The 11,578-nt window shown below is 41.9% G+C and overlaps 2 protein-coding genes across 2 annotated transcripts; both read left to right on the top strand.

The window, feature by feature from the left end:
* Positions 1–2,066: 2,066 nt before the first annotated feature.
* Positions 2,067–2,874, top strand: MELLADRAFT_84245 (uncharacterized protein; the record flags this gene model as incomplete). The annotated part of the gene is made up of 5 exons (XM_007407933.1): positions 2,067–2,114; positions 2,219–2,371; positions 2,480–2,566; positions 2,661–2,745; positions 2,816–2,874. The coding sequence occupies 5 exons, from the start codon at positions 2,067–2,069 to the stop codon at positions 2,872–2,874; spliced, it is 432 nt and encodes a 143-aa protein (XP_007407995.1).
* Positions 2,875–5,078: 2,204 nt separating this feature from the next.
* Positions 5,079–7,053, top strand: MELLADRAFT_84244 (uncharacterized protein; the record flags this gene model as incomplete). The annotated part of the gene is made up of 3 exons (XM_007407934.1): positions 5,079–5,517; positions 5,700–7,005; positions 7,050–7,053. The coding sequence occupies 3 exons, from the start codon at positions 5,079–5,081 to the stop codon at positions 7,051–7,053; spliced, it is 1,749 nt and encodes a 582-aa protein (XP_007407996.1).
* Between the last annotated feature and the right edge of the window lie 4,525 nt (positions 7,054–11,578).

Genomic DNA, 11,578 nt, shown 5'->3' with positions numbered 1-11,578 from the left:
AATTATTTTTGCTAACTAAAAGGCTCCCAAAGGGGAAGAAAAGAGACCCTTGACTATATCAAAATTGAAACACACACAAAAAAAGAAAGTAAGACAAAAACAACCCTCAAACTCGAAATCCACCTTCAAACAACTTTTTCACACACAATTCATTGAACAGCCCCCAAATTAAAATTGATAAACATCTTCAACTCACCCACATGTATCATTCACAAATTTTCAAGCACACATTTATCATCAAAACTGAGCTGTTTACCACAAAAACTGAAAAATCCGCCAATTTACCCTTAAAACCTGAAAAAAGATAAGAAATAGGGACTGTATCAAAAATCTGAATAGACAGAACAAAAGGTCTGCTTCCGCTCTACAACTTTGCTCAGCCAAGCTAAACTCTAACTCTATTGGTTGTACCCTTAAAATGAAATTCGATTTTATGTGAAAATACTCGAAATTGAATTTACCCAGTTTACCACCTGATATTACCACTGATAATGCTGTATATGGTTTATAATTGATTTTTCATGCTCAGATGCGCCCATATGATGCCTTCCACATGATTTACCCTCTAAAAAACTGATGTAGTACATTTGAAATAAAGTCTCATGATTGAAAATGGAGCCTTTTATGGAATTTTGAAAGCCATTTTCGAGTTTCAAAATCATCCTTTTCATTTGTGATTTTGTATTTGCCAATATTGGTGTTTGATAATCTGATGAATTTATAATTTCACACCAATCCCTACTTGCTTTTTCAGTTTACCACCCCAGTTTACCACCACCCCAGTTTACCACCATCTGTCTGAGTTGCTGGATTTTCGAAATTCAGCCTTATTTAAACCCATACCTCAAAACCATGATTCCTCTACACATAACTTGTTAAAACCATACACATCTGTAACCATGACTTTTTAAACCCATAAAATTCGAAATTTCAAGTTTAAGCCTGTACACCCTATGTAACCCATACAACATTCAACTACACATAACCTCTAAACCCATAAATTCGAAATTTGACTTCATTTTACACTACACCTCATCCATCAAACTACATAACCCATAAAAAGAAAAATAGAGAAATAAAAATATAACACTTCACATAATAAAACTTGACATATATGATCAAACTAAATAAGATAAAAAATAAAAATTGAAAATTGAAAATTGAAATTAAGTAAAGAGAGAAAGAAAATGAAAAAAAAAGAAATGAACTAAATAAAGAACTAATTTAAAAACACATTATTGATGTAATGTTCTAAAAAATGTAGTTTCTCGTATTTTAAAATGAAAGTTAATAAAATAATGGGGTTACCCCAATTCTGATTTCCACACCGTTCATTCAAGTAGAGGGTGGAGTGCTAAACCCAAACGCAGTTCGACTCCGGTTCATAGACATCAAGCTGACTCGGTTTTGAAGACCGCTACCACCACCGCCGATTTGTCCTCTCAAACTTGAAGGAGCTCGAGTTCTCGTAATTCGATTTGGGTATCTCGAAGTTTGAAATACAGTTTGTTTAATTTCTTATCAACTTTGATATACTTCACAAATACTTTGAGCTTTCTCTCACAAATTATCCAACAACTTTCTATCCTATCAAGCCGATGGGTCAGGCTGGCAGTTCTAATTCTCAAATCACATCTCAAGATCGTGCCCTCCTTGAGTGAGCATCCATTGACGCTTCAAGAAGATAGACACACGGCTGGCCTACCACCCTCCCAGATGATCATTTTTGGTACTGGTGGGAGGCCTATCGATCTTTTTTATGCGTGATCATCTTGATTCACTTAGGGCGACTTTTGACTTGATGTGCCTTCCTTCACTCTCATTCTGGCTTTTGAAGTATGAAACTACAACGAGATGAATTGAAACGATACAAGAAAAAGATATGAAAACTTATCAATCTGTTTGCCTTACTTTGAAATGAATTCTTATGAACGTTGTACTTTTTTGATAAATCAGATCGAGATTCTTGCGGATCAAGAACAAAATATTGCAAAGGATACATTATCAAAAGGAAATAAAGCTAGAGCTCTTTTAGCATTACATAGGAAAAAATATCAAGAAGGTTTATGAATTACAACGGACCAACACCTTCAAACATTACAAAATTTGGTAAAGTCAACCTTCCTCCAAGGCCGACATGCCTTGCAAAGCCATTGCCACCACTCATGAATCTAATCAAATCATTTTTTACTTCTTGGACTGAATGTGCTTTTTATAGGTTTTGAGTGTTGAATTTTCATTGATTGAAAAGGATGTATTGTTTGGTCTTCAACAAGGAAATAAAGTCTTGAAGGAAGTACACAAAGAAATGAATCTTGACAGTGTCGAGAAACTCATGAGTGATACTAATGAAGCGATTGCATATCAAAGGGTGAGTACATATTGTCTAAACCAACAAGATTCAAGACTTCCGACTATACCCGACTTACTTGATTGTCTATAATGTTTCTAACTTTGGGGACTGGAATCGGGTTTGTAGGAGATTGATGAGATGACGATGTCAAAGATGAATGTAGAGGAAGAAGAAGAGGTTGAACAAGAATTGGAATCATTACAAGCCCAAGAGGTCAGGGTTTTTTATTCGCTCAACTAATCCTATATCCCGAAATTTGGTTTTGCTAGCGCTTGATTTGCGCGTTTCAAAATCAATGACCAAACAGAACTCACAACTCAAAGTCCAACTATCTATCCCAATTGATCTACCAGATGCTGCCAAGACTTGTCTTCCAGAACTACCGAATCCAGGTAGGATAAGTCTGCCTAGCTTTCATTGTCTTGCCTTTCTGAATTTTTGATTTCCTGGGAATGATCACAGTTCTAGAGCAGGTGGAGTCACAAGAGCCTGGAAAACAACTCAAAGCTATACCTGCTTAATTTTTCATCTGGTTGTCTTTTTATCTTTTTGTTTATCACATAACAGCAGTTTACTCTTCGTAGTCATCATCATCTTTCTTTTGTTTTAGTCTGGATGCAACCAATTGTTTGATCTTCATAAACCTCCGTTTCAATCAATCATTCTCTTCATTCAACCTCACAGAAGAAGTTGAAGAGGTAGAAGAGTTCAAGCCAATGTCTTTGATCTTAGCCTTTGATCCGCTTTTGATTTGGGTTGAAAGTGACTCGAGTTTATGAATTTTTGTACTCTCTTCTTCAACCTCGTTCATGAATGGATGTGATTCAGATTCTATCCAAGACTTCAACCGAGATGCTTCAAGCCCGATCTGATGTGCAATCACAAACTGATCCACTCCCATTTCTTCCATCTGAACCATCTCCCAAGCACCTTCAACTATCCTTTCAATAGCTCTTCTTTCCACTTCACTCCTCTTACTCAAAACCTTTTCGAAACTTGATGCTATTCTCAATAGTTTGGATTCTGATTTGATCAAATAAGAATGTTCGATATTGGGCATCTGACTCAGGTTCACAGTTTCTTTCGAGATCTCAGAAACCTTGGACTTCATGAGTTGTAATGTTTGGTCGATCTGGGTCAGCTCGGTAGTCTGACTGTTGATTAAACTTCTCAAATCTTTGAGAGCTTTTGAGAAGCAGTACTTGGAGATTATACATATCAAACTCAACCCGTCAAAAAACAGGTCTCTGCTCAAAAACCTGCGGAATTTGAGCCAGGTTCCGGCCGTGATTCTTGGGTACCCTGCAAACCCAATTTGAACAAAAGGGGTGTAATTTTGTGGTGTAGTTCTGACATGTATTGGGAAGGGTGGTGAAAAAAATGAGTTTGTTTCCATCTTGGGGAGGTTCTGAGCTGTTCTGAGTATGCCTCATGAGCGGATCCTGAATACTCATCTCAGAGACTGAGCCCAAAGAATGCTCATCCGTGATGAAAATGAGCATTCTCCAGCAACGCCAAGCAAAATCTGAGCAAAACAGCCTGATTGCATGAACACTACCAAACTCATGAATTGAATGATTCTGAAACAAAATGAATCATTTTTGGAGACTTCAGGAAAGTCTACAACGCTCACATAGTTGTGAGCATCAATTTTGGCCCCTGTGTCAGTGATTTATTGCCGGATGGAACCTTGTCAGATGTCGGAACTAGAGACAATGAACTGGCAGAGCAAGCAATTACAGACTCAAAAGCTAATGGAGATCACCGGTACTTTGATAACCCCTATATAATAGGAGGAGCGCTAGAGCATACAAATCCTTGGACTGGAAGATATGAAGTAGGCTGGGATCTGTTATCAAATAGCGATGAACAAATAACCGCGGTAAAAGGAGGCTGGATGCTATCTCACCTGGCCCCAAACGGGAGAAACCGGCATCACCATCAACAAGCTCAGGCAATGCATGACGGGGGAGTGAATCACGGGTTGAATGGGAGAAATTATCATGTGATGGATGAGTACCATGATCAAGGAGTAGGAGGTAGTGGTAGTCACGGTGGAAATGGAAGAGGCAGGGGAAGAAGAGGAAGTAACGGGAGAGGAGGTGGACAGAGACCCACAGTTGTACCACCAACAACCGTAGTGAATGGAGTGGTAGTGCCGAAGTATGGACCAGGAGCGTTTGAAGCAGTGAAGGCGGCACGCCAAGCATACAATTGATGAGAGAGGAGAGTGGAGGACAAACCTCAAACCCCAAACCTCAAACCCGGTACAGACTGTACAGCCTGTACAACTTTTTCAATACAGAGCCTGAGATCCATCAACTAGATCAACTTCACTCGTATGTACTTACCTTATCTTACTCAACTCAGCTCACAATCCCGACCTCGCTAGAAGATGTTCATTTGATGACAGACGGTGCCCAAAGGCACGATGGTACCGTCTATTTCCACGCGACGGGACTGATGTCGGACTATGGGTAATACAGGGGAATATCCCTATACTGGGGGAAGGAGAATTTCCCTCGACGAGTGTACCTTGGAATAATCAAGGTTGAAAATTTCTCTCTCTGAAAATTTCCTTACACGTCGAATTCCCCATTTTCCGTTATCCCCGCTTGACCCGGGAAATCATCACATTGACTCTTTTCTCTCTCTCACATCACAAGCTCTGTAGCTTGTCTTTCCTTTTCGAATCAGATTATATCATTAACTAGTCATCTTAAAAATGGCAACACCCAATAACCAGAACACTAATACGGAGAAATTTAACAAGATGATGAGAAGGTCGAGTGATAGGCTGAGGGGAGGCTCAGTTCCACCTCCAGACTCGGAACCGGTTGTACCAAGTTCTATTACTACAACTCAGAGGGGAAGAGGACGTGGTCGCGGTCGTCGTAACGGAATGGCATCTACGAGAATTGACAATCAGTCGTCGAACAAAACGGGAACGACACCAGTTGTTACACTCACTGTTCCTGGATCGAATAACCCAGCTCCCCCTCCTTTACCGACACCAGACGCTCAAGGTTCTGGACCTAATTCAAACCAATCCGTGGATCAAAGTTCAAGTACGGAAGATGCTATTCATCAAGAAAAGTCGGGTACATCTGTTTTACACTCTGCAGGATTACTCGCAAGAGACAAAGCGGTCAATGCACAAAATTGTATGCTATCAAATATTTTTTACCCACCTCGAGTGTTGCCGCCGTGTGCGATGATTCTTTATTTGTCCACTTCAAAGTGTTGCCACCAATGGTGAAGTCTTGCAGATAGTGCAGATATTGGAGCGAAGTCGATACTGAGACCATGGATTTGTTTGCCTTCCCTTGTTTCTTTGTTTGTTAAGCGCAATCACCGACTCGCAGAAATACGGTTACAGGAGTCGGCGAAAGTCCTCCAAAAGGCCTTCATTCTTGGCTCCTGGCAAATGGTTTGACCGTGGTCCAGAGTTCAAACAAATCAGTTCCATCCTTGCATGGTGTAACCTCGGCCATTACTCAAAGCCTTTCTGCGACGGTCTCAGGCCAACAAAAATCAGTTGGGAATTCTTCCTCCTCCTTACCGTCAGTTACGAACACAGTAACTAGCTCAGCAGCTCCTGCAAAGAAGAAGATTTGGGATTTAACAAAGGATTCGGATGATGCTACGAAGGAGATCTCCAATGTACCTACTAAGAAGAAAGCTGAAGTTGGCGAAGCAGGTATTCAAAACCATGGTCTAGTTGCGTTATTGAAATACTGGGATGATAAGATGAAGCCGGTAGATGGATATGTCCCCTTATCTATCTTTAATCTCGTTTGGTTACGTCAAGATCTGGTTCGAGTAAAGCCCAAAAACAAAAACGACAAAGATGACTCTTGTTATGTTGGATTGCCGGTGGTAGATGAATGGAAAATGACCTTCGGAGAATGGGTGACGGCCTTCGACCTTTTTGTAGCCTACTTACGTTATTATGAACATGGAAGATTGGCAGATTTGTTTATGATTCACAAGGCAAACGTGTTAGCGATCAAGTCGGAGCGTTTGTGCTGGCCAATGGCGTTTAGATATGATCAAGCAGTTAGGACGACTGTCATGACTATCAGAAATGAAGATGGTAAACTTGCTAATCCAGCCATTAGAGATGAGACCTTCGAACGGAACGCTAGGATGGACAGTGAAAGAATGAATGATTTCCAACCAAGGTTCGGCAATATCAATCCATACGCTGATTTCGAGTGTAAATCAAACATCAACCCTCTGACTGGCGAAGTGATCCACCACAACACGACTCAAGGTGGAACTGTCATGAACTCACACCTCAACCAAGTTAGCCATCATGGCAAGCCCAACGCTAGATCCTGGGCCTTTGCGAATCAAAACGTACCTTGCCCAAGTAACCCAACCTCCTTTACTAGTCAGCCGGTGTACAAAGGACCGGGAAGTTCAGGTTATCATCATTATGATGATCGAAGAGGTGGAGGTCGTAACGTAAGGGGAAGAGGTCGTGGTGGAGCATGGGTTAATAATGCCGGAGGTGGTAGAGAAGATCGTTATGATACTCAACGGGCCGAGGGTAATGGATCTTGGCGTAAGGAGGATAGACGGGAGGATCGAAGAGGTGGTGATCGCGAAGTGACCGGCCCCAAGTATGGTGGTGGAGGCAAGGCAAAGTAAGCCGTCTAGAAAATAATCCCTCCTTTTGGTTAATGAATAGATAGGTCCATACCTATTCAAGACATATCTTTCAGGAGACTAGATGTTCTACTCCGTATCGTGCTCGTTCGTCTTTCTTGATGTGTGCCTCTTGGCTTGTGGTGGTTTGTTTAACACCGTAACGGTCGTTATTCCGACGGTTTACCCGGTCGAGATGACTAAGTTACATCCTGTATCGCTCTTGATTAGTTCCATATTGTCGATTGAGTGAAGAAATGAAAATGAAACAGCGATGGCCTTGAGAAATAATTGTTTCTGACCCAAATTGATCCTCCCTTTTTCCGCTCGGTTGTTCTCAATTAGTTTTGATTGGGAAAAGGAAGTTCAAAGCCCGAGAGCCACACCGGAAGTTAGACAGACAAATACATGGTCTGTAGAGGGTATCGTGAGAATTTTGCCGTATGTGAACTCTGGGAGAAGTCATGACCCAAGATGGCCGCCAGAGCTAGCGGTATGTGATTTGAATTTGATGAAGTGGAGGTCGTTGGTGAAGGAATTTAAGATAGGTGGAGACGCAGACGAGGTGATACGAGGTTGCCGTGATGGTTTCCATCAAGGGATTCCAGATCATACTCTTGGACGATTGCGGTGGTTCACACCTCCGAACCATGAAACTGAGACTCAAGCAAAAGAAAAAATTGAAAATACTTTAGCCAAGGAACATAGAGCTAAAAGAATTTTTGGGCCATTTACTCATCAAGAAGTCTTTGATAAGATAGGATTTTTTAGGTCGAGTCCAATGGGTAGCGTAATAAATGGTGATGGCTCTTTTCGTATAATCAATGATCTGTCGTTTCCTCAAGAGAGTTTAGAAACACCGTCAGTAAATAGTTTTGTAGATAAGAAGGAATTTGAAACCACGTGGGATGATTTCAAAGTTATTGCGGCATTCTTTAGGGATAATACTGGAAGGTACTTACTGGCGGTGTTCAATTGGGAAAAAGCCTACAGGCAAATTCCTATACATCCATCACAATGGCGTTTCTTGTTTATAATGGACTTGCGTGGAAGACTGTGGTTGGATTCAAGAATTCAGTTTGGTGGAGTCGCGGGTTGTGGCGTATTTGGAAGGCCAGCGGACTTATGGAAGAAGATTATGATTGCCTTTTTCGGTTTGAAAGCAGCGTTTAGGTGGGTTGATGATAACTTGCTTATTAAGGAGGTAAGGAACCCTGTGTTGATACAAGACGTGGTAAATATTAGCTCCGAGATGGGAGTAGCTTCAAATCGGGAAAAAGTACATGAATTCGCCGAGGAGCAGCGTTACATAGGTTTCATATGGAATGCAAAGGAAAGGACAGTACGCTTACAGGTTGAAAAACTTGAGGAACGAACAAGAGAAATTGACAAATTCCTTGACCCAGAAGAATCGTTTAACTTGAAGAAGACTCAAAAATTTATCGGACGGTTAGTGCACACAACGCATATCGTTCCTCACTTGAAGTGCTATGTATCCAGCCTATATCGCTGGGAGGCAGAGTGGCAAGTTGCATCAGCAAAGAGAAAAATCCCAACAGATGTAAGGGAAGACTTAATTGAGTGGCAAGAAGTCATGAAGAACCTGGAACCACGACGAATAATACCGGACCAAGTACCGATCGATTTGGAATGGGTTGGAGATGCTTCGTTATCAGGGATAGGTGTCCTGATCGGAGAGAGATGGGCTCAGTTCAATCTAATTGAAGGATGGAACAATGTTTGTGAAGGTAAAGTTAAGCGGAATATAGCATGGGCAGAAACCGTTGCTATTAGATTGGGAATGATAATGGTTAACGAGATTATGGAAGTTGGGGGAAAAACTTTCTTGGTACTCACGGACAATACAACGTCCCAAGGTGCAGTGGACAATAAAAAGTCGAAAGATCGCGCAGTGAATGCTGAATGGAAAATTATCCAGAAGCTGTTGGGAAAGTTTCACTGTGATATTGTGGCAGGACGCGTAAAATCAGGTGACAATCTGGCTGATTTACTATCATGTGGGAAGGATAAGCGTAATGCTTACAATTGTGTTGAGATCGAACTGCCTGTTGATTTGTTGGGAGTTGTGAAACAAGTCCTGTGAAATATATCCTCCTTTTTGTTCCATACCCATAGTTAGAGAGGTCCGAGATTTATCCCGGTCGGGATGGTGAGTCCGTGAGAAGCTGGCTGAGTTGAGAAACTTCTACGAAGTGATCCAAGTCACAATTGAGAATTAAGTTCGATACCGTTACCCGACAAATCATCTAGCATGGAGTTCTTGAAAGGAGTAGATGGAGTTGATTCGTCAGCTGATGATACGATAAAGTCGTACATGATTGGAGGTACTTGGTCACCGGCTACGTTGAAGCATTATAATGCAGGAGTGGTCAAATTACTTACCTTCGCGAGGGAAAAAGAAATCCCACGGTGTCTACTCCTACCGATCGATACGACTGTCCTCTATCATTTCGTGGTATGGGCGGGCCCGACTCCGATGGGCCAAACTCAAACAAGCAACTCACCGCCGATAAAGTCGAATACGATAAGAACTTATCTATCTGGTGTCAAAGCGTGGCATTTATTCCACGATTACGATTATCCTCATCATGCTATGCCAAGAGTTGAGGCGATACTCACAGCGGCTCAGAAACTAGAACTAAAGGATGAACCAAAGCTGAAGAAGAATCCTGTGTTGATAAAGAACTTATTCAAATTAGTTGAGGGATTAACAGAAGGAGGTTTAGAGAACCAGGTTGCTTACACAGTAGCGTTGGTTGCCTTTTGGGGGATGGCACGATTGGGGGAGTTAGTGAAATCGGCGAAGAATTTAGATCAAGTGAGAGTAAAGGACTTAGTCTGGGATCCGAGTGGGACATATTTGATAATAAAAATTAGGGCAGCAAAGACGGCGGCAGTGGGGGAGATTCAGGAAATTTACTTACAAACTCAACCGACGCTACTCGATCCGGTATCAGCTGTACGTCGCCTGATGACCGACACTGGAGCAACAGACGTTGATCCCCTATTTTCATACCCAAAGGGTAATAAGTGAATAACCTTAACGAAGTCACGATGTCAGAAAATATTCTCAGACGCTTGGAAGAGTCAAGCAGGGTGTGTTCTTACTGGTCATTCATTTCGGGTTGGCGGAGCATCGCTAAGGTGGAACTTGAATAGTCCTTTGGAAGAAATTGTGACAGTTGGGAGATGGAAATCGAAGGCGTATAAGCTCTATATCAGGGAATATAAGGAGGAGGACCTTCTAGAGACTTTGCAGATATTGGAGAGTTTGTCGTTTCAGGATTGATCGGAAATTGATCGGTCGATCATGGATATGGTGAAATGTATATCTTTAGAGTGATACAACTCCCTCTGTACAGAGATGTAACAGACGTGGAAGTTTTTCGTGGGGGTAGGGTAGATGTCACATGATGACCCGAGCCACAGTAGGTGGGCGATCACAGGCTCAGGACTGTGTCCCAAGTCATGGGGAAGCGCTCTCCCGCCTACTGTTACTGGTGGTCTTACCTCCCTCAGCCCTTGTTAGGGTTGGGGGCCCCCCCCAAGAAACCAAGAGTATTCATTACGAATACTTTAGGTTTGCATAAGACAAACCAAAACAAACTTATATGTGATATTACAGTACTAAGTCTTGTGTTAGTATGCGAAATGAACAATGAGAAAGAAAGAAGCTATACACACTGAGACATTGTAGAGTAAAGAGTGGATGACAGACGGTGCCCAAAGGCACGACGGTACCGTCTATTTCCACGAGACGGGACTGATGTCGGACTATGGGTAATACAGGGGAATATCCCTATACTGGGGGAAGGAGAATTTCCCTCAACGAGTGTACCTTGATATAATCAAGGTTGAAAATTTCCTTACACGTCGAATTCCCCACACGTCGAATTCCCCATTTTCCGTTATCCCCGCTTGACCCGGGAAATCATGACATCGACTCTTTTCTGTCTCTCACATCACAAGCTCTGTAGCTTGTCTTTCCTTTTCGAACCCACCCACCGCCCGAATAGGAAACAGGAAGTGGTATAAAGATAACTATGGTATAAGTAGAGATATAAGGGTAGGTGCAGGGAATGTTATATGTAAGTTGTAGAGGGAGTGCCTAACCCACCGTTCAGCGCTCTCCCGCCTACTGTTACTGGTGGTCTTACCTCCCTCAGCCCTTGTTAGGGTTGGGCCCCCCCCCAAGAAACCAAGAGTATTCATTACGAATACTTTAGGTTTGCATAAGACAAACCAAAACAAACTTATATGTGATATTACAGTACTAAGTCTTGTGTTAGTATGCGAAATGAATAATGAGAAAGAAAGAAGCTATACACACTGAGACATTGTAGAGTAAAGAGTGGAAATCACATTTCACTCAAATGCAATCGATTTATAGAACATCCGAGACGCCGGACGGTAACAATCAATTAAAGGTAGGTTTTGGACTTTCTTAACTGCTGATTTTCGGGCTCAAAGTACTTTTTCACTTGGTTTTGTGCTAGGGCGCAGGAATCAGGATCGGCTAAAGAAAACTTGAATACATAGATCATGTCGCTC

This window comes from Melampsora larici-populina (genome assembly GCF_000204055.1).
Source record: "Melampsora larici-populina 98AG31 unplaced genomic scaffold MELLAscaffold_10, whole genome shotgun sequence".
NCBI lineage: Eukaryota > Fungi > Basidiomycota > Pucciniomycetes > Pucciniales > Melampsoraceae > Melampsora > Melampsora laricis-populina.
Note: the sequence above shows the minus strand (reverse complement) of the source record. Positions and strands in the feature narration are given on the sequence as shown.